The sequence below is a fragment of the Tiliqua scincoides genome, chromosome 8, assembly GCF_035046505.1.
Source record: "Tiliqua scincoides isolate rTilSci1 chromosome 8, rTilSci1.hap2, whole genome shotgun sequence".
NCBI classification, from domain to species: Eukaryota; Metazoa; Chordata; class Lepidosauria; order Squamata; family Scincidae; genus Tiliqua; species Tiliqua scincoides.
This window is the reverse complement of record NC_089828.1, coordinates 54,126,531-54,146,496: the sequence shown is the minus strand read 5'-3', so window position 1 is coordinate 54,146,496 and position 19,966 is coordinate 54,126,531. Positions and strand designations below refer to the sequence as shown.

General features: G+C 47.5%; 1 protein-coding gene across 1 annotated transcript; it reads left to right on the top strand.

The window, feature by feature from the left end:
- The first annotated feature begins 553 nt into the window (after positions 1-553).
- LYRM9 (LYR motif containing 9) lies at positions 554-4,740 on the top strand. The gene is made up of 4 exons (XM_066636318.1): positions 554-591; positions 3,069-3,211; positions 4,118-4,210; positions 4,312-4,740. The coding sequence occupies exons 2-4, from the start codon at positions 3,086-3,088 to the stop codon at positions 4,327-4,329; spliced, it is 237 nt and encodes a 78-aa protein (XP_066492415.1). The 5' UTR covers positions 554-591; positions 3,069-3,085; the 3' UTR covers positions 4,330-4,740.
- Positions 4,741-19,966: the final 15,226 nt, after the last annotated feature.

The following is a 19,966-nucleotide window of genomic DNA, read 5'->3' as shown; positions in this document are numbered from 1 at the left end:
CACGTTCTGGCAACTCCTGTGACGCCGCTAGAACCAACCATATTGGCTTCTGCCTTTCCATTGGACCATTTCAGCGACGTGGAGAGGGGGGATTTGCTGCATGGGTAATAGTCTATCCTCCATATCTACCTTACCCAGGCTTCACGCACTGGAGAGGACACTGTTCCGGAACCACTGTTCAGAGCGCGATACCATAGTCTTCCGAGACTGAAGGATGCCAACTGACATAGCACAATGACAATAAAGTTACTACTACTACTACTACTACTACTACTACTACTACTCCCACAAGTCCAGGCACAAGGGGGAGCCTTAAGGACCATCATTCCCCTTCCTGCTCTAGAAGCTAAAAATGAATTTAGCTTCACAGCCCAATCCTATCCACACTTTCCTGGGAGTCAGCCCCATTGACTGTAATGGGATTTACTGAGTAGACATGCATAGCTAGGATTGGGCTGTCAGTCTGTACAAAGAGATCATTGCATTTTGCGATGTGCTCGCTAGAGGGCGCCCTTTCACCGCCTGAAGCCCGCATGAGTCGCTGATTGCTCGGAAGCAGCTTGACTGAGCATGCGCCACAGAGGTTGTTTGGTAAGGGAGGTTGTAGTTGGAAGGGCAGCGCCCAGTGCAGGGGAACTTAGGTGGTCGTTGGTGGGTGGACTGTCAGGGAAGGGTCTGCAAGCACAGGTCGTGTAGGTGTTGTTGGGGGTGTGCAATGCAAGAAGGAAACTGTGTGTTGAGCATGGGAGGCGGCAAAGCAAGGGTGGGGGCTGCAAGATCAGGAGTGCATTGCAAAAATTGCATGGCATTTTTGCATTGCAGAAAGAGCGAGGATGAGTTGCAAAGCGGGGGGAAGGAGAAAGGACTGGGAGCAACCTGCAGGCTTTGGGGAGTATGCGTCAGTGGGAGCCACAGGCGCATGTGCGGTGCATGAGATGTGGGTGTGGCACAGCTTGGGGGGGGCAACCCTATGGACCCGTCTTCCTTTTTGGACCCTTGTGCAGAGATTGGACACATGCTTTGCAAGGAGAAGGTGGCAGCTCCATTTCCTTCTAATTCAGTGTTTCTCTCAACCACCACTTGAGGTGGTGTCTGGAGGTACTTGCGGGACCCCTGCCACCTCGCAGCGAGGCCAGGAATGGGACACAACAGACAGTGGCAGGAGGCTCCAAAGCATACTTTTCTGCGCTCCCGTCCACCTTGCCTCTTAACTGATGTTTGTCGCGTTGCACCTGACCTTGCAGCCCAAAAGTAACAGGCAATAATTTCACTGCCAGTTACTTCTGGTGATACTTCAAATAGGTGGGCCGTGTGAAGTAGTACAGCGGAGGACAAACATTGAGAAACACTGCTCTGGGTTGAAAGGATCTAAAATAGAGCTGGTTGAGTTCCTCGACCAGCCAACTTCAACCACTATGCCACGGCGTATGGTGTGTCGCCGATGGTCTGCAGGTATGCCCCAGGAGTTTGAGGAGGGTCATTTATTAGTAGGACCATTGGGGATGTGAGCCCCCTGCCAGCATCATAGTGCACCTTGTCCATTGTCCCAAAACTGATGGTGTGCCTTGACAACTTTAGCTCCCTTGTCAATGCACCCTGAGAAGTAAAAGGTTGAAAATCACTGTTAAAAAGATAGACTTTGTTGTAGTCAGCAGTTCTGCTGCTCCCTACTGTCTGCTCATAAGATCTGATGGACCACTTAATGGGGAGGACCCCTTTGAACTCAGTTAAGGGCTTCACAAAGATTCTACTGCATTCTATTGCTGTGATGCTGTGCACATGTCCCAAGTATCCCTGCAGCATGCAGTTGATCTATGTAAACTTTTTATGCCCTTTTTGCCTTTAAGAAGCCCTTCTGCTGTGCATGACTCGCCCATCATCACGGAGAGTCCTTAACAAAGAAGGGCAGTGTGGTGGAGTTGTTCAGAGTGCTGGACAGTGAGTGAGGGGCAGCTGGAGTTCAGATCCCCACTTGCTTGTGAAGTCCCCTGGATGACCCTGGGCTGTTCACTCTCATCCTAACCTACCTTACAGGATTGTTGTGACGATAACGTGGCTGTGAAGGTAGAACATTTCAAGCCACCTTTGGAAAAAGGGTGGGATAGAAACTTGACTCATTTTAAATAATCAACCTGGGCTGGGGGGGAGAGGGTGTGCCTGTCTTTAGGACTCATCCTTTCAAGGTGTGGAAGTGTCATTGCAAATTAAGACCTTCACAGAACAGATGGAAAAATCAGATGGTGCATTCAAGCGCATGCCCGCCCCCAGTGTGCAGTAAGCAACCTGATCAGAGCATGGGCATAAAGCAGGCCTGTGGCAGAGATGTGCTAACTAAGGCTAACTTATCTCATACCTTCTGAATTACTTGTCAGGGGACTTGTGGAGTGTAACAGTACTAATTTCTCCGATAGCTGGTTTTTAAGGGTTGTTAACAGATGGCAAACCTCCTGTGAAATGAGTCCTAAATCTGATCACCCAATTAGCACTTTTTCAAGTTCCTCCAGGTCTTGGCATGTCTGCCTGCCTGCTTTGCACAGGTGGGAGAGACAGCAAAATTACTGTCTCATATGGCGTTTCTGCTGAATTTTAAATCATGCTGAATTTCGGGATGGTTTTTTTCCCCCAGGATTCATTGCAACCAAGAGCCAGTTAGTCCTGTCCCAGGTTTTAGGCAGTGGGCTCTTCCTGCCCTTCCTGAAGGTGCTACCAGGGATTGAACCTGGGATCTCTGGAATGCAATCAGGTGCTCAGCCCCAACACGATGATGGCGCCTTGATGACACTGCAGAGAGTCCAGGGCGCGTGGCACCAGCCATCTTACAGAAGCTAAGCAGGTTGAGGTCTGGTCAGTACCGGAATGGGAAAGCACTTGGGAATCCCATGTATGGCACCTTGAGCTCCACCATGAAAGAAAAGCAGGAAATTAAATGCCACAAACAAATCCTAAATTCGCTCCGATTGACCCTTGCTTTGTTCATCAGCGCAAACATTGCTACACCAAGCACGGGTGGGGTCATTGATCATCTGGTTGAATGTTCTTTTTCTCTGAAACTTTCTTCATGTCTTCAGGTAGCTGAGAGCTGGCGATGGCTCCCCTCCCTGGGGCGGAACTAGTCAAGAGGCCTTGGCAGCTCTACCGCTATTTGCTTCGATGCTGCAAGGAACTGCCTGGCAAGAATGTCCAGGAGCACTACAGACATGCCATCAGGCAGGTATGGGGGTGTTTGTGTGCAGGAAATTGCTGTAAGAAAATAGAAAGTTGACTTATCTTGCATCAGAGCACTAGGCCATCTGCCTCAGCTACGCTTATGGGCCACAGCCTTCCAGGATTTGGGGCAGGGGGTCTTTCCCTGCATTATCTAGAGATGCTGCCAGGGATCAAACCCGGGGACCTTCTGCAGACAAAGCAGGTGCTCCGTCACCAGACAGTGACCCTGGCCCTTTAAGAGGGAAGCTGGTATGCCCCAATGTTCTATTTCCAACAGGGGCCACCCAGATGCCCTGGAGACACTGGCAGGCCATGAGGGATCGGTCCTAGCCCACCTAGCTTTGGTGGTCCTCAAGCAAAATACTGTCAGACCTCAACAAGGGTCAGCCTCCAGGCAGCTGCATTCTGGGACTCTATGCAAGAGGGAGCTGGCTGTCGATTCAGGTCAACCAGACACAAGTACTTGGTTCCTGTACCAGACACAGGGCAGGAAGACTGGTCCAGAGCAGTGAACCAGAATCCAACGGGGCCAAAAGCAACAGCATAGTAGTCAGACGTAGCCAGGGAACATGAGCAGGTGTTAAACCAGTATGCTTGCACCAGACTGAGCAAGCTGAGGGGCTATGACGTTATAGGGCCTGAAACACAGACTGACCCTTGGGAAGCAGCTGCAAGATGCTCAGACAAACTGGTACTGTAGCATAGACTGTGTCTGTGATGGATCTTTTGTGTGCAAAGGAGGTACTCTTAATGTTACTTCAGCTGCAGTTCCTCCTTTGCATGTCTGTTCAGAAGTAAGACCTGCCAGTTCAGTGGGACTTGTTTCCTAGTAAGCATGGACTGACTGGCTCCTTTTACACCTCATCTGCCACTGACCAGCCCAAATATGACCAATCCAATCGTTTTGCAGAGCTTCAAAGTTCACGCAGATGAAGACAACCCTGAACGAATTCGACAGATTATCAAGAGAGCCATTGAAGATGCCGATTGGGTGATGGAGAAGGTGAGAACGCCTTGCGATGACCTGGGGTTTTTGTATGTCAAGCAAATTCAGAAAAAGGTTTCTTGCTAATCTTGTGACTCTGTTCCTCTCCCCCTTTTTAGTATAAGAAAAGGCATTAGAAAGAAAATGGATTTAAAAAAAAGGCAACTCATCGCTTGGTTGGAGTTGGAGAGAGTGACCTGTGAACCAAAATCCACACCTTTGCTTTCCCTGTTGTGAAATGCAAGACCATCTCTACTTCCATGTTGCCTGGTGGTGTGCTAGGAAGTCCTTTACCATCACCGAGCATCTCGTGGGACAAATGGCTGATTTTTCAAACTTTGGCTGAGGTCGGAACTCTGGTCTGAGGTGGAGTCAAGTTTCTAGCTGAGATGATGGGAACGTTTAGATACTGGGGTGGGAGCACCTTCATGAGTCATATGTATGAAACTTGATTTGATGACTAATAATGGATTTACCTTGCTAAAATTTGGAAAAAAGGGTAAAATATCTAAGGTCACTGTATTTATTAAATACCAGTGTGCAATGACCATGCTGCTGTGTAGAATCAAAATCTCAGGTGGGGTTCATACCTTGAGCTGGTTCAGATGTACTGCAAAACCATGGTTTGTGCTGACTCTGGTTAGGGTTTAACCTCGGTTTAAAACAGGGATCAAACTCGTTTCATACAGAGGGCCAAAGTTAGCATTCATGGTGCCTGCTGAGAGCCGGAAGTGATATCAGTGAGCAGAAAGTGGCATCATTAAGCAGATAATGGCCAGAAATAAGCATTTTGTTCTTGCACAGAAACTCACTAGCTGCAACTATCAGAAGACAAAATGTGCTAATCTTGTTCTTATTTTCAAGATATGAGGGAGCCCAAATATCAAGCTGGGACAGCCCAGTTAAAATGGGTGGGGGGGGGTAGATAAATTGCTTCTGGGGGCTGCATTTGGTCCGTGGGCCCTATGTTTGACATCCCTGGTCTAAAGAGCTTCCACATCTAGCTTGGTGTTCTCTGCAGTGACTGGCTGCTGCTCTCAGGGGTTTTTATGGGGTGGGGGGATTGTCGTTCCAGAGCCTAGCTGGACATGCTGCCAGGGGTTGAACCTTCTGGGTGCAGTGTATGAACTAAAATCCCCACCCCCCAAAGACGCACCTTATTATTATTATTATTATTATTATTATTATTAATAATAATAATACCTTTAATAATAATAATTAAAGGTTCGTCTTTGGGGGTCCATCTTTCTCTTCTGTCATTTGCGTAAGACTATTTATATACCACTTTTCTCAGCTACCAATTGAAGCTTAAAAGTCCTATGCTGATTCCCCCCCCCACACACACACACACACTTCTGAGATTTCAGAAATGGGGCAAGGTAGAACTCCACACCATTAACAAATAAGAGTCACGTACGAAGGAATTTCCCAAACGGATGTGGACAGTGTGATGTGTTTAATATACAAGCTCTTCAGTGTCTCAAGTTCTAGCAGTTGCTTCCTTTTGCCTATAGATGGCAGCACAACTTGCCATTGGCACCCATCTGCAGCCTCATCTCTGATGCATGTTGTATATTTTGGTCTTTGCCCGTGACTTTTTTTTTTTTTGGCTTCTTTGAATGGAAAGACGTCATAACCTTCCTTAAATTACGTACACCATTGCAGCCAGCAGATAAGACTAATCCCACGTATGAACATTTTATTCCTTTGGTGAAAACCTTTCTTTTGGGGGAGGGGGGGACAGGGATTTTGTATTTTCAACCTGACAGAGTATCATTTTACTCCCACAACAAGCCTGTGAGGTAGACCAGGCAGAGAAATAAGTGCAATCAGTGCTCCTGATCTCTTAATGTCATGCTTCAGGGTTTATTCATTTGCTTACGTTTCTATTCCACCTTTCCGCCAGAACAGGCTCTTGGGTGACTTACAATTCAAAAAATAATCAAAATATACAAAAATATTTATTTTTTGTAAAATATATAATAGGAGGTGTGGGCAGGAGGTGTGATCTGGAGGTAAAAGCTGTGCCTTACCTGAAGACACTAAGTGGGCGTAACCCTGGCTGTGATTTGGATGGGAGACCAGCGTAGCTGATCAGCTTTTGTGAGAGAACAGAACCAAGAGGAGTCGCTGTCGATGACCAGGCGGTCGCTGCCAAGAGGAGGAGGAGTGTGGAGGTCAGCTGCCAAGAACAAAAAACACCTGGTTGATTTGTGGCTGCTCCTGCAGGAAGCTCTGATGGCACGTGTTGGCAAAAAAATGATGACAATATGGCAAGGAAAACATCTGGAAGTGAAGAGCCCTATGAGTTTTTTAAAGACTTCCCCAGTGCAGACAATACTTACCATTCTGCCGGGGAGCCCCGTGGTCGTGGTGACGCTCTCCCCAAATTGTGCCCCGGCTTGCCGCTTCCAGGTTCTGTTGCCCCAGCAGCCATTGGACCAGGATTTTTGGGCAGACGCAGCAAGCTGTCTTGCCACGTCTGCCCAGGGGAGAGCGGCACCGTGATCACAAGGCTCCCCCGCAGAACGGTCAGCGCCATTCGTGCGGGAGATTGGTTATGCAGGGTGTCAGATCCGGCCCGCGGGCTGGAGTCTGGAGAGCCCTGTCATAGCGCGTTAATTGTACAAACTCCATTTGTAGAAATGGGGTTTGGTGGCAGCCTGCCTACGCGAAACTCCTTGGGTCTGTAGGCTCTCACTCACTTTCTAGTATATCTTGCTCTGAAAGAACCTGCCTGCCTGGGACTGTATGTGGGGAAGGGCCCGGAGGCTGCAAAGCAAAGGAATGCAACAGGCTTCTAGGAATATGTTACATTGAGCATGAGTGGTGGAGAGCTTGAGCATTGATCTTTAGCATGAGAAGTGGGGTGTTGTGGGTGTGTCCCTGTTTTCATTTGTGAAGTGCAGAAATTGTGACTCTTTCCAGTTCAGTGAGTTCCATTGTGATAACACAGGTATGAAGCACACCCTGGCGTACCGGCGGGTCTGGAGGGCAGCTGTGCTGGGGCACTGCCCAGCAGGGGGGAGTGACCGTGATCCCCTCCCCCACTGCCCTTTTTTTTTTGGTTAAGGCCTCTTAACAGGACCTTTGAGGGTCGGGGACACCGGCCCCCAGAAGACCTTCTGAGACCTTCAGAAAACCTAAAACATCACTTCCGGTTTTGGGCAAAAACCAGAAGTGATGTTTTTAGGCTGAGGGGTGGCATTTTGTGGTCCTGGGTGGCCCAGGGGCCAAGATTGCAGTTTACACTGCACAACAACATTTTGGTTAATGTTCAGCCACATATACAATGGTGAAACTGTGGTTCCCAAACTCACTCCCCAGTGGCTTGTGTCCCAATTTTTGGTTGGTCATGACTTGGTTTTGGGTGGGTTGTGGCAGGTGCATTGTGGTTCCACAAGGCATTTTGGGGTGCTACTGGGTGTTGTTCCGAAAACGAAGAATGCGCCTAATGATGGGTTTCAGAGAATGCATCCCCACCATTAAGCCACATGTACCTGTACAAAAACGTACTCTATTTTGGTTTTTAATAGGAGTCCTTATAAAACTAAGGGCTCCAAAACTCTATGGCAAAGAAGTACTGTGCACCAAAGATTGCCTCTTGGGAATAAATTCAGATATCCCAACTGCAACAATTGCATTGTGCGTATTGGAAAACAAGTTGTCATCTGGGGAACGCAATGCCTTTAGGCGTCAGTTGCGATCTTTTGGGGATTGCCCCGTCTCCTCTGTTGTCCCTGCCCAATTGAATTAGGCCACTTAGCAATGACTCGCTTGGTCTCCCTACTGGAAAAGATGTCTAGACTCAAAACTCAGCACCTGTGCAGCTCCTTAGCCGGTTATTGCACAATTCAGTGAGCTTGCTGGAAAAGAAGGAAGCTTGTTGATCTTCAGAACTATTTCATCATACATTAAGAATGTTAATGCAGATTTTGCACAGAGAAGGGGGGAGATTGTTGCGCAACAATATTGTTGACCTGCTGGGGTCAAAGAGAAGTTTGATCTCCCTACATAAGAAGAAAATTGGCCCCGACTTCTGGGGTAGACGGAGAGCTCTAAGAGCATCACAGCCCCCTCCCACACGACAGTGAGATGCTTCTTGGTGAGCTGCTCTTGTCCAGGAGCGCTTGGAACAACCCACCCTGTTGAAGTTTAAAACCAGCTGATTTTGGAAATGTAGGTTTTCCTTGGTTCAGTACTAGCCTTTTGCTCTCAAATTAGCTTTTGATTAGCTCCTTTAATGAAAAGTTTTATTTCTTCCTTTCAGTGCAACTTCAGCATTAAGGATGAAATAAAATAGATACATATTTTTAATTTTAGAGGGAGGTAAACGACCTTGCAAAATAGGAGCAAAGATTGTTGTTTTAATGGTCCCTCCCAACCCCATCCTGATGATCTTATTTTTAGATTTTAATATCATGGGATGCAAATCTACAGGAATATTTTTGAATTAAAAAAAAAAGACTCAAAGGATGTTCTCCCCCCATGCTTGAAACATTAAAGAAAAAGCCATACAAAAAAAACCTCTGCAAAGGAGGAAGACAAATTTTAAAAATTGAAATAGATGACTTGTGTCTGACAAATGACTGACTTGGGGTTTCCCCACATTGCTATAGGGCAGTAGTTCCCAAACATTCTAGCACCAGGACGCACTTTTAAAAATAACGCTTATTCAGGACCCACCTAGCTTTATGAGACTAAAATTTAAAAAAGTTTCATTTTACCAGCTTTCCAAACCTCAATTTTTATCTTTTTTACTATGGGGGGACTGCCTTCTGGAGAGTTTGTTGAGCTCCATCAGATTGGGACCAGATTGGGACCATCAGTGTTTTCATGCCCCTTTGCCCAGTCTTAAATCAGAGCAGATGTTCACCTACCTGTGAGTTAATGTGCATGTGTGACTCTAGGGCAAAATACTTTTCCTTGTCAGCTTGGAGGGGGCATCTTTCTTCTCAAGTGCTTTTTGGGGCATTCATTCATTGGATCAGGACCATTCCGGTGGTGTTGAGAGGACCATTCCTCTCAGCCTGTCCTTTCAAATGGACTGAGGCATGTTTGTCTACTCCTTAGTAAACGTGCATGTGCAACTCAGTTTCACATTCCGTAAGGCTCAGTGCATTTTCCATGTCAGCTATCAGCTTATGAGTTTCACAACTTGTGAGTTTCCACCCACAAGCAGATTGCAACCCATTGGTGGACCCCAATCTACAGTTTGGGAAACACTGCCCTAGGGAGCCGAATACCTTCAAGGATCACAAAGCTAGAAAGTCACATGTAACAGAATGAGTTGAAAGAATGATTTTAGAAAGGCAATATTCTCAGTTCTGCTGCTGCATCCTATAATTTCTCTCCAAGACTTCTTGCATTCTTGAGGTTAGGCTAATACAGGGGTGCTCACACTTTTTTGGCTCGAGAGCTACTTTGAAACCCAGCAAGGCCTGGAGATCTACCAGGGGGGAAGGAAGCGTCTGACAGACACCCCCTTTAATGCATGGAGCCCCTGCTGGAGTCTAGTCAATTTCGTCAGTTTTGTTGCTGCATGCCTGAAGAGCAGCTAAAGTGTCAGTTTCAGTGTCAGTTTAGTGTCAGCTAAATATGTCATTTTCATCTAGTCACTAGACGAAACTGACATATTAACAGTTTGGAGAGACAGGGCTCCACGATCTACTCATTTTGCCTCGCGATCTACCAGTAGATCGCGATCCACCTATTGAGCACCCCTGGGCTAGTAGGTATGGAGGAATGCCCCTTAGCTCTGTCAAGAGTGCTTGGTCCAACAAACCTTCCCTTTAATAGGTTTAGGCTGTGAACAGGTTTAGGTTACCACTCACTACTTTTCTTGTCTTGTATGTGTTATACATGGCAATAAAGGATTCTAATCTGATCTAATTGACCTTAGCAAGTAAAACCCAGCCTAGTATGGGAAGCTGTTCTTGATGCCAGAGATTCAGTGTACCTTTGAGTTACTTGGATCTGGAAAAGAGAGAATCCAGCAGAGGACCGAAGATGATAAGAGCGGGCTCTCCATCCAGTCGGTCTGCCTGGCATCTGTTCTCATAAACAGGGCAGTGAGAGAATGCTTTGGTCAGGATACCTGCTGAGAGATGGAGCTGAGAAGAAAGGGCTCAAAGCTAGCCTGTCCCACTTCCTCCAAACGCCTTCTCAAAAACTCACCTTTTCCCTTGAAGCTTTTGGCACTTTCCCAGAATCCCTCTACCTTCCTGCAGCTAAGCTGAAACCTGTGCACAGGAAAATAATTGCATGTTTTTCTGCCCCTTCCCTGGCATTGTCGTCCTCTTCCTCTGTCTCTTTTGTGCTTATTTCAGATTGTGAGCTCCTCGGGGCAGGGATCTGTCTTTTATTGTAAATGCACGTTGGTGATGCTATTTCAGTGAGCAATAATTGATTATAATGTCAGGATGTGTTCACTTTCCACTCTGGTACTTAGTATCAGAAAACCAGAAAAGCAATGCCCCTGTGCAGCAAACAGAGGTGAAAATGGGGTGGGGGCAGCGTGCTGAGCTATTAGACTGGACTGGACCACTTGTAGACTACAGGTGGAAGGGTCATGTTTTTAATGGCCCAGCTTTTGTATTAACATTTCCTGCAAGTAGATAACTTTCTCAGTTGTCCAACTGCAAAGTGGGGGTAATAATAATGTTTAGTTACCTTAACAGCAGTGTTGTAAGGATTATATCAGGGGTGTCAAACATACTGCCTGCAGGACAGATGTTGCACACAGATGCTCTTTATGCAACCCTCAGGCTCTCCCAGCACCACCATCAGTTACTCTGAGTTGCTGTGAGGTGTCACTGCTGAAAGGGTGGCCAATGTGATAATTTGGCTTTCCCATATCTTGAAAGTATGATCAAGATTTGTGTATTTTCTCTTCTGTCATTTGCAACTAATGAGCTCCTCAGTGAGAAAAAAAAGTGCTTATTTCTGGTCATGACCTGCTTAATGACATCACTTCCTGCTTAATGACATCACTTCCTGCTTAATGACATCACTTCCAGCTCCCAGCAGGCATCGTGAATGCTATTCGTCAGGTTGTATGAATTGAGTTTGACACCCCTGGATTGCATCTAGATAGGAAGGAGCATGCATACTTCCTATCAGAATACTTAATAAAGTATTTTTAAGTATCTGAAGCTCAGAATACTTAATAAATATTAAGTCTGATGAGTGCGCAGCAACACTATTTTAAAACCACCTCCCAACATCTCCCCCAAAGCAACAGAAAACAGAGACTGTCCCTGATAAAAAGGAACAGGTGGTGCATTTGGGCTTTGGGTACCATTACAGGCAGTTGTGGGGGAGACAAATAACTATGGCCCTGAGGGCAGTCCTCCTCTTCGAGCCCCACTGAAATGAACTGTGGACTATGCACCCTTTCCGCTGGGTGGATGCAGTGCGGCCATGTCACTGGTGTTCTCTACCTCAGGCCTCAGGAATTTCAAGTGGAGACAATGAAGAGAACAGCTCATGGTTTCTGGAAGCGCACAGGAGGGTGAGAACATTGGAACGTCCCCGCTGACAGAGAGGCCAGTTCAGGGGAGGGCTTGATAACTCATCAGGTGCGCATCATTTAACACCATTTCATCAAGAGCCGGCATGACGGACAGGCGCGATAAAATTTTAATCCAATAATACGAGAGCTGAAAGGTTGGCTGGTGATAATGCAGAAAAGGGGCGTGTGAACGGCAGCAGCGACTGCTGGGGGCCGCAGGTGCTGAAGCGGCAGTTTTTATGGGCTTGTTTTTGTTACCCGTGCGGGATCGAAGCTGCCATGGCGTGCCGCTGCAAAGGGAAGAATTGCTTGGCAGGGACGCGGCATGGAATGTCACGTACGTGCCTTGTTTTGCCGTCCCCTGCCAATCAGGACCCAACAAGTGCCTGTTCAGGCTCTTAATTCCAGACAATAGACTCCTAGCTGGAAAAGTTGCTGGGAGCGGGGAAGATGATGTCGCAGAAGGTTTGATTGCTGCAAGATCAGCTGGGATCCAAACTGGACAGCACCATCTGTTTATGACTCCCTGTTTCATTCTGTCCCGGTCCAGCACATCTCATTTTCTCTCCATTTTCTCTCTATTTCCCTTCCTGTGCCTGTGTAGTTGGCAGGCTTGAGGGCAAGGGTCTCTGTTGCTGCTGCTGAAAGCTGGGAGCCCGTTGGGGGGTATCATCTGTCAGTAAATTAGAATCAAAACAAATCAACACACTATGTTCCTGTCCAGCAAGGGCCAATGCTTTATGCTAGCGGTTCCCCAACTTTTTAGCACCAGGACCCACTTTTTAAAATGACACTCTATCGGGACCCACCTAGGTTTACCAGACTTTTAAAAAAGGAGATCTAGAAAGAATTTTATTTTTTATTTATAAGTAATAATGACCAGAAAAAAAGACAAACATTTATCTCCCTATATTTACACATGCTTGCAAACTGCAGGAGCTGAGCTCTTTGCAGGGTCATTAGCAGCTACAGCGTCTGATTTTGGAATATCCTCAGGGCTTGAGGCAGTGATCTGATCTTTCAATCACCCTTTGGTGACCCCCCACCCAAAAGTCAGGTCGCGAGCCACCAGTCTGCCCCGACCCACAGTTTGGGAACAAAGCACATGTTTTGCATTTAGAAAGTCTCAGCTTTGGTGTTGTAGCGGAAAGGGGAGTGTTGGGAGGGAGTTGCTCCAGCTTCTCCAGCAGGAATGGTGATGTCATCAGCAGGAGTGTGAGCTGCTGGTGACATCACCGCTCCTGCTGAAGTCCTGCAGCTCTGCCCTCCCATCTCTCCCACTTCAGCTACAACTCCAAAGCTGAGACATGAGCTAGGAAGAAGCATCAGACTTGGCAGGAGATAAATTTGCGAGAGTCATAAGCCCAAATAGGCCATCTCCTTTCCCCAGGGCTATTCTGGGATGTCATGTTGCATTAAGGCTAAAATTCAATACACATGTACCTGGGTGTAGTTCCTACTGAGCACAGCAGTATATCTGAATAACACTCAGGGAGGGAGGCACTTAGGGAGGGCACCAGGATGAGGTCTCTTGTTGTCTGGTGTGCTCCCTGGGGCATTTGGTGGGCCGCTGTGAGATACAGGAAGCTGGACTAGATGGGCCTATGGCCTGATCCAGTGGGGCTGTTCTTATGTTCTTATGCTCCCTGGGGCATTTGGTGGGCCGCTGTGAGATACAGGAAGCTGGACTAGATGGGCCTATGGCCTGATCCAGTGGGGCTGTTCTTATGTTCTTATGCTCCCTGGGGCATTTGGTGGGCCGCTGTGAGATACAGGAAGCTGGACTAGATGGGCCTATGGCCTGATCCAGTGGGGCTGTTCTTATGTTCTTATGCTCCCTGGGGCATTTGGTGGGCCGCTGTGAGATACAGGAAGCTGGACTAGATGGACCTATGGTCTGATCCAGTGGGGCTGTTCTTATGTTCTTATGTTCGCTCCTATGTATATCTTATGCACATCTACCCAGAAGTGTTCCACTGAGATCAATGGGACTTACTCCCAGGTAAGTGTGCATAGGATTGCAACTTAACAGATCTTTTATAGAGTATTTCCACCTTTCAATTTTTATATATTTGTTTTCAAACTGTTGTGACCCACTCCAAGAATCTGAGATGAAATGAGCTTGGTCTTTAAATGAAGGATAAGAAGTTTCAGAGTTGAAATAAGTGGCAGGGAAAGAAAATGTTCTAATGTGAAGTTGATGTTCTTGTTTGTTATAACCTTAATGGGATGTGACTATGGGGGTGTCAGGGTGAGCTCCTACACTTAAAAACATAGCATGATATCACTGCTCTGGTTCAATCCCTGACATCTCCAAGTGGGACAAGGAAAAGACCTGAAACTCTGGAGAGCTGCTGCCCAGTGGTGTCACTAGGGGGGTGCAGGGGGTGTGGGCCACACTGGGTAATGCATGGGGGGGTGACACCATTGCTGGCCAAAACTGTTAAAATTGCATGTTTAGGTATAATACCACCATGTTATATATCATTCAATGCATAATTTCATGCAGAATGCAATGAAACAAACTGTGTCCAAATATCTCTATTCTATCAAACGTTATAGCCAAAAAACCAGCAGGGGCGGAGCGATGATGCGTTGTCACACCCACTGCATGGGTGTTGGTTCTCATGGGGATGATGTGCTGGCCTCCTGCATTGCAAACCCTAGTGACACCACTGCTGCTGCCAGTCAGTGTAGACCAGGGGTGTCCAAAGTTTTTGGCAGGAGGGCCACATCATCTCTCTGACACTGCTTCAGGGGCTGGGGAAAGAAAGAATTAATTTACATTTAAAATTTGAATAAATTTACTTAAGTTTACATAAATGAATATATTAAACATGAATTTATATGAATGAATGAAGGTCTTGCAATAGCTCAAGGCCTATAAAAGGCCTTGCACAAAGCAAGGCTGGCCTTTCCTTTGCTGTCGCTACTGCATCACTGACGTGAAACAGCAAGCAGTGGAGGGAGCCCTCATCCCACAGCTTACGCAAAGAGGTCAAACAGTTGCCTTCATGCTGAGAGCAGTTGTGTCGGGCCAGTGTGGGCTGCAACAAATCTCTGGAGGGGTAGAGCCTCATTGGAGACTGGGGGCTCCCTGAGGGCCGCATGGAGAGGCCTCGAGGGCCACATGTGGCCCCAGGGCTGGGGTTTGGGCACCCCTGGTGTAGACCAACACTAAAATAGATGAACCGTCTGACTCAGCAAAAGGCAGAACCAATGATGTAGGCACCAGGTAGGTATCACTGGAGAGAATATTCCATAAATAGGAACCAGTTTTGCTTTTACAGTCAAACGGAAAACTGAACGGAAGCGTCACTTAGAAACAAATGAGTTCCAGATGACTACTGAGTTGTCATCTTGAAAACACAACTTGCACGTCCCGCCTAAGTTTTGGGCATTCCTCCTACTGAAATACCCAGAAAGTAATTTCCTTTCGAGATAACACTGGCTCATCTAGATGCGATGAGCTCCTTTACCGTCAGGCAATGTTTTCACTGGGTTGTGCAACTTTCCATTAACATTGCAGTGAGTTGTGTTTGACGGTAGGATCTGGCAGTATCCTCCTAGTTTGAAGACTATCACAAGTGGTCCTTCAGGATCTAAAGATGGTATGACATGGATGGATGTTAGATAGCTCAGGATCTCAAAACGTGCCCAAGGTTTCAGTGATTTCATCCTCCACTCAGGCATGGGATAAGAGCATCAGAAGAGCCCTGCTGGATTATGCCAAAGGCCCATCTAGTGCAGCTTCCTGTATCTCACAGCAGCCCACCAGATACCTCAAGGAGCACACAAGACAGGGCTTTTTTCTAATGGAATGTGGGGGGGGGGGGGACAGTGTTCCTGCACATTTTTGCAGGGGCCCCTCCCCTTCAGAGGCATTCCAGGAGGGGGGGAGCAAAACAGAAGCATTCGCTTGGTGGGTGCTGGGGAGTGCAGGGTGTGCGGGCACCTGGCCCCTGCCTGACCGCACAACGACCCCCTCCTGCCCCCATCTCCAAGCTCTCACCTGAGCCCAGCCCGCTTCCCCTCCCCCGCGCAGCTTCCAAGCCGGTGGAGGGCACGGGGGACACACGCCAACGCCAAGGAGGAGGACGGACAGCCAGCCAGCCAGGGAGACGGGCTGTGGCACCCACGGAACTCCCAGGTACTGGCTTGGCGGAGGAGGAGGGGAAGGAAGCTGGCTGGTGCAGCCCCCCCCCGTGCCAATCTGCAGCATGAGCCTAGGCATGTCTACTCAGAAGTAAGTCTCATTGTGCTCAGTGGGGCTTGCTCCTGGGAAAGGGTGCATAGCCTTGCAGCCTGAGAGCCCAAGCCTGTGCGTGTCTACTCCATTGTTCCATGTTCCATTGTGTTCAATGGGGCTTACTCCCGCGAAAGTGTCATAGCCTTGCAGCCTGAGAGTCCTAGCCTATGCATGTCTACTCAGAAGTAAGTTCCATTGTGTTCAATGGGGCTTACTCCCGGGAAAGTGTCATAGCCTTGCAGCCTGAGTAGACAGGCAGAGGAGGGGCTCTGAGGCTGCAGTCCTCTCCACACCTTCCTGGGAGGAAGCCCCACTGCCTCTAGTGAGACTGACTTCTGAGTAGACAGGCAGAGGAAGGGCTCTGAGCTAGGGGGAAGGGGATGTGGAGATTGACAGCTCAATCCTAGGCATGTCTACTCAGAAGTAAGTTCATCTTTAGGGGGGAAGCACATAAAAAATATTTTATTTCTCCAATAAAAAATGATTTATAAATAAATAAATAAAAGATTAACAAGTTGTGAGTTCCTGCACCTTTTTTTTTTTTTTTTTTTTTAACAAAAAGCACTGGTTACAAGTACTTAAAATTCTGTGCAGTAGGAGATGAGGGTGAAGGAACTGTGTGAAGGACCTCAGAGAAAATATGGGTTCAGAGGAGGGATTTGGGGGGATAAAAGGGGATAATAAAACACTTATTGCCTTGATTTGGAATGATCAGTACAGGAAGAGGATTTAAGGTGACTCTCGTGCTACAGATCCTCACACTTAGATCTAAGATAAGATCCCAGCTAGTGTTTATGAGAACAGTACACCGCTTCTGTTTGGTGGAAGGATTTCTGTCAAGCTCCCTTCCTTCAGCAGCCCCTCCTGTGCTGAACCCCACATTCTCCCAGGGACCCCTTAACCCATCAGGCTGGCTTTTCGGTAGCTCTGGGGGGTTGCAAGATGAAGGAGGGTCAGGAAAGCCCCCCTTCCACTTCTAGTTCCCTAACTCCATGCTGGTTTGTCTGGATCAAAGCCATCTTTAAAAGTTGAAACTGGGTTATTCACAGAGAATATACAAGGGGAGGGGAATGTGACTATGAGAATATAATTTCAGGGGGGGGGTCAATTAAATAAAACCACTATGGACCTTCATGCTTAATTCTTAGAAATCTCAGAAGGGCACACTTAGTCACATTATCACATAGGTCAATGTATTATAATTCTTTTGATGAATAATTAAAATTGATGGATAATATAATTATTTTGATGAATAAACCCTAATGACCAGGTAATTGGGGGTGCAATTTCAGTCAGTAAAGTATTTTCTTCTTAAATTCAAGTATTTAAAAAGCACCATCTTAGCAGATGTGTAAGAGAAAAGGAAGCAAGACCATAGAATCCTAGAGTTGGGAGGGACTCACAAGGTCATCTAGTCCACCCCCTGCATGTAGCAAGGAGTCCTCCTAGAGCATGTCCAGCAGGGGCTTGTCCAACCTCTGCTTGAAGCTCTCCAGGGGGGGAGAAGCAACCCCCTCGCTTGGAAATCTGTCCCACTGCCAAACCCCCCTGACCGTCAGGAATTTTTTCTCCTCATGTTCAATCGGAATATCTTCTCTTGCGGTTTGTACCTGTTGGATCTAACCTGCTGGATGCCTGCTGTGACACAGAGGCATGCCTCACATGCAAACAAAAGTGTATTTACTTCTAAAGAAGTAGCACCCAGGACACCTTGGGTTTTCTATTTTATTCTGTAATATATGCACATTTCTCCAGTGAGTTAATGGAGGGTTCTGTCCAAATCATACTACTAAGACAGTAGTAGTCTGAAATGTCCAATTAGTTCCCTGTTTCCGATCCTCCCAACAAATTAACTCCGTGCTTCTTTCAGGTTGGCCAGCGCACCTTGACAATGGGCACTTTGCCAAACAGTGGCATGACTGTAGCTTGTTGTGGAGGTGGCCACAGGTGGGGCACTAAGTCTCCCTGTTCCTGCTGCTGTGGGGGCATCCGGTCTTTCTGTTCTCCTGGCAATTATGGCCAGCGTTGTTGGGTTCCACCTCCCCACACCCCCTGCAGGGTTGGTTCCCTGACTTTCCGTCAAAGTTGCAAAGTTGACTAGTGCAAAGTTGACTAGTCTCTCCACCCTCCTTACCACTGGGTACCCTCTTTTTATTCCCCTTGTTTCAGTGGTCCTCTGTCCCTCCGCTCCCCCTGCAGTGGTGGCCAGTCTTCTCCGTCTCCTCGGGGCTGAGGTCCTTACTGCAGCCAATGCTGGCGCAAGGCTGCCCAGTCCTACTTTCCCACCCAGGGTCCTGTTCAGTCTTGCTTCTGCCCCTACTGCAGTGCCTCATCCGGATGCATTATTTTCTGCATCCCAGCCCACTCCTGAAGAATGCGCGGATCCCTCCGCTGAACAGGCTGCAGCAACCAGTCTTGCGCAAGCGACATGTTGCGCTCTCAAGGAACCCCCCTGCACTTCCCTGCAACTGTACGACAAGGCCACGGCCTCACTGCCCCTTTGCAAGTCAATGTTGACGTTGAAGGTCAAAGCTAAGGATGAAGCTCTCCAGGCAGAAGAAGACAACCTGGAGGCAAAAGGATGTGTTGAAGCTGCTGGTTCAGCTGCTAAAACCAAATCAACACCATAAACAGCCAGCTTGATTTCTTTGACTATGCAAAGTACTTTGTGAACAAACAGTGTTGACAACAAATGGGAACAGAAGGGGTGTGGGTGGCCTCCAATTTTGTTGTGTGTTGACACTCCCTTATCACAGTATATTGTGTATCACCCATAAATTGGCTTTTTGATGAAGGTGATGAGGGAGGGAATATTCTTCTTGTTACAGGGAGATGTAGTGGCACCTGGGGATTGTCTGGGCTTGGTTCACCCTGTTCTCCCCCTGGGCAATTTCAGGCTGCTTGGAGGCCAAAGGCACAGCCACACCTCCCTGACTCAGGAAGTGTCCTCTCCCTCCAGTATTCCCAAGAACTCTGCCTCCAGCCCCACATTGACATCCCCAGCTCCCTCTTCCCTCATTCAAAAGTTAGGGGAATACAGCAGGGCTGGTGAACCACCTGTCCCTTTATGCTTTTCCCCACATGTAAGAAATGTACAACTATTTTGTGCACTCTCCTAATGTTCTTACTTCCTTGGACAAATGCTGGGGGCGGGGGTGCTTGCCCCAACTTTCTCCTTCCCCTGCATGACATGGAGAGGAGGTCTATTGCCTTGGCTTCTCTCCAACTTTTCTTACCCTCTCTTCATCAGAGCTCCCTGTCACCCTACCAAGGCTTGAATGAGTGTCAGTTGCTTCATGTGCTTCTCTTCCTGCAAAGCCACAGCTCAGGGATTCCTCACTGCCCTGGGCTTGCCTTACAGCACAGTCCTTTGCATTGTTTAGGCAGAATGACCCCAAAGCCATTTCACATCTCAGCTGTAGAAATGGCTTCAGAGATGCCGAATGGGGAGCTCCAAAAGAGCTTGTTCATTGGAGAGAGAAACCAAAATGATCACAATATGAATAGCTTGTTTTACACAATGTTTTACACACTCCAAGCACCCTGCTGTGTGGTAGTAATCAAGCTACCATCCAGCTCAGCACTGTCTCCAAACCCCTTTTAAGTGAGGGCTTCCTCTCACATGCTCGCGCGCTCTCTCTCTCTCTCCAAGGACCAACACATCTATGTTGTGTCAGAAGGTCCTCCACACAGGACTCTTCCCCCCCAACTTCTCTACAGGACAGGTAACTATCTTGCGTCTGGAACTCTTTCCCTTCTTCTTCCTTCCTTTTTCTCCCCTTCTCTCCCCACTTTAGTTAGCAGCTGGGGTTGGCAGATCAGGAACCCCTAAAATCCTTCCCTACAACCTTTCCTTTTTCTAATTTCCTCTGATGCACCAAATACTCTTTACACGCAACCACCATGAAAGCGAGGTACACTAGATTCAAGTACTAGGACCAAGAGACACGCACTTATCATTTCACCATGTGCATTATGTTTACCTTTGTGCTTTTGTAATAAAACTATAATC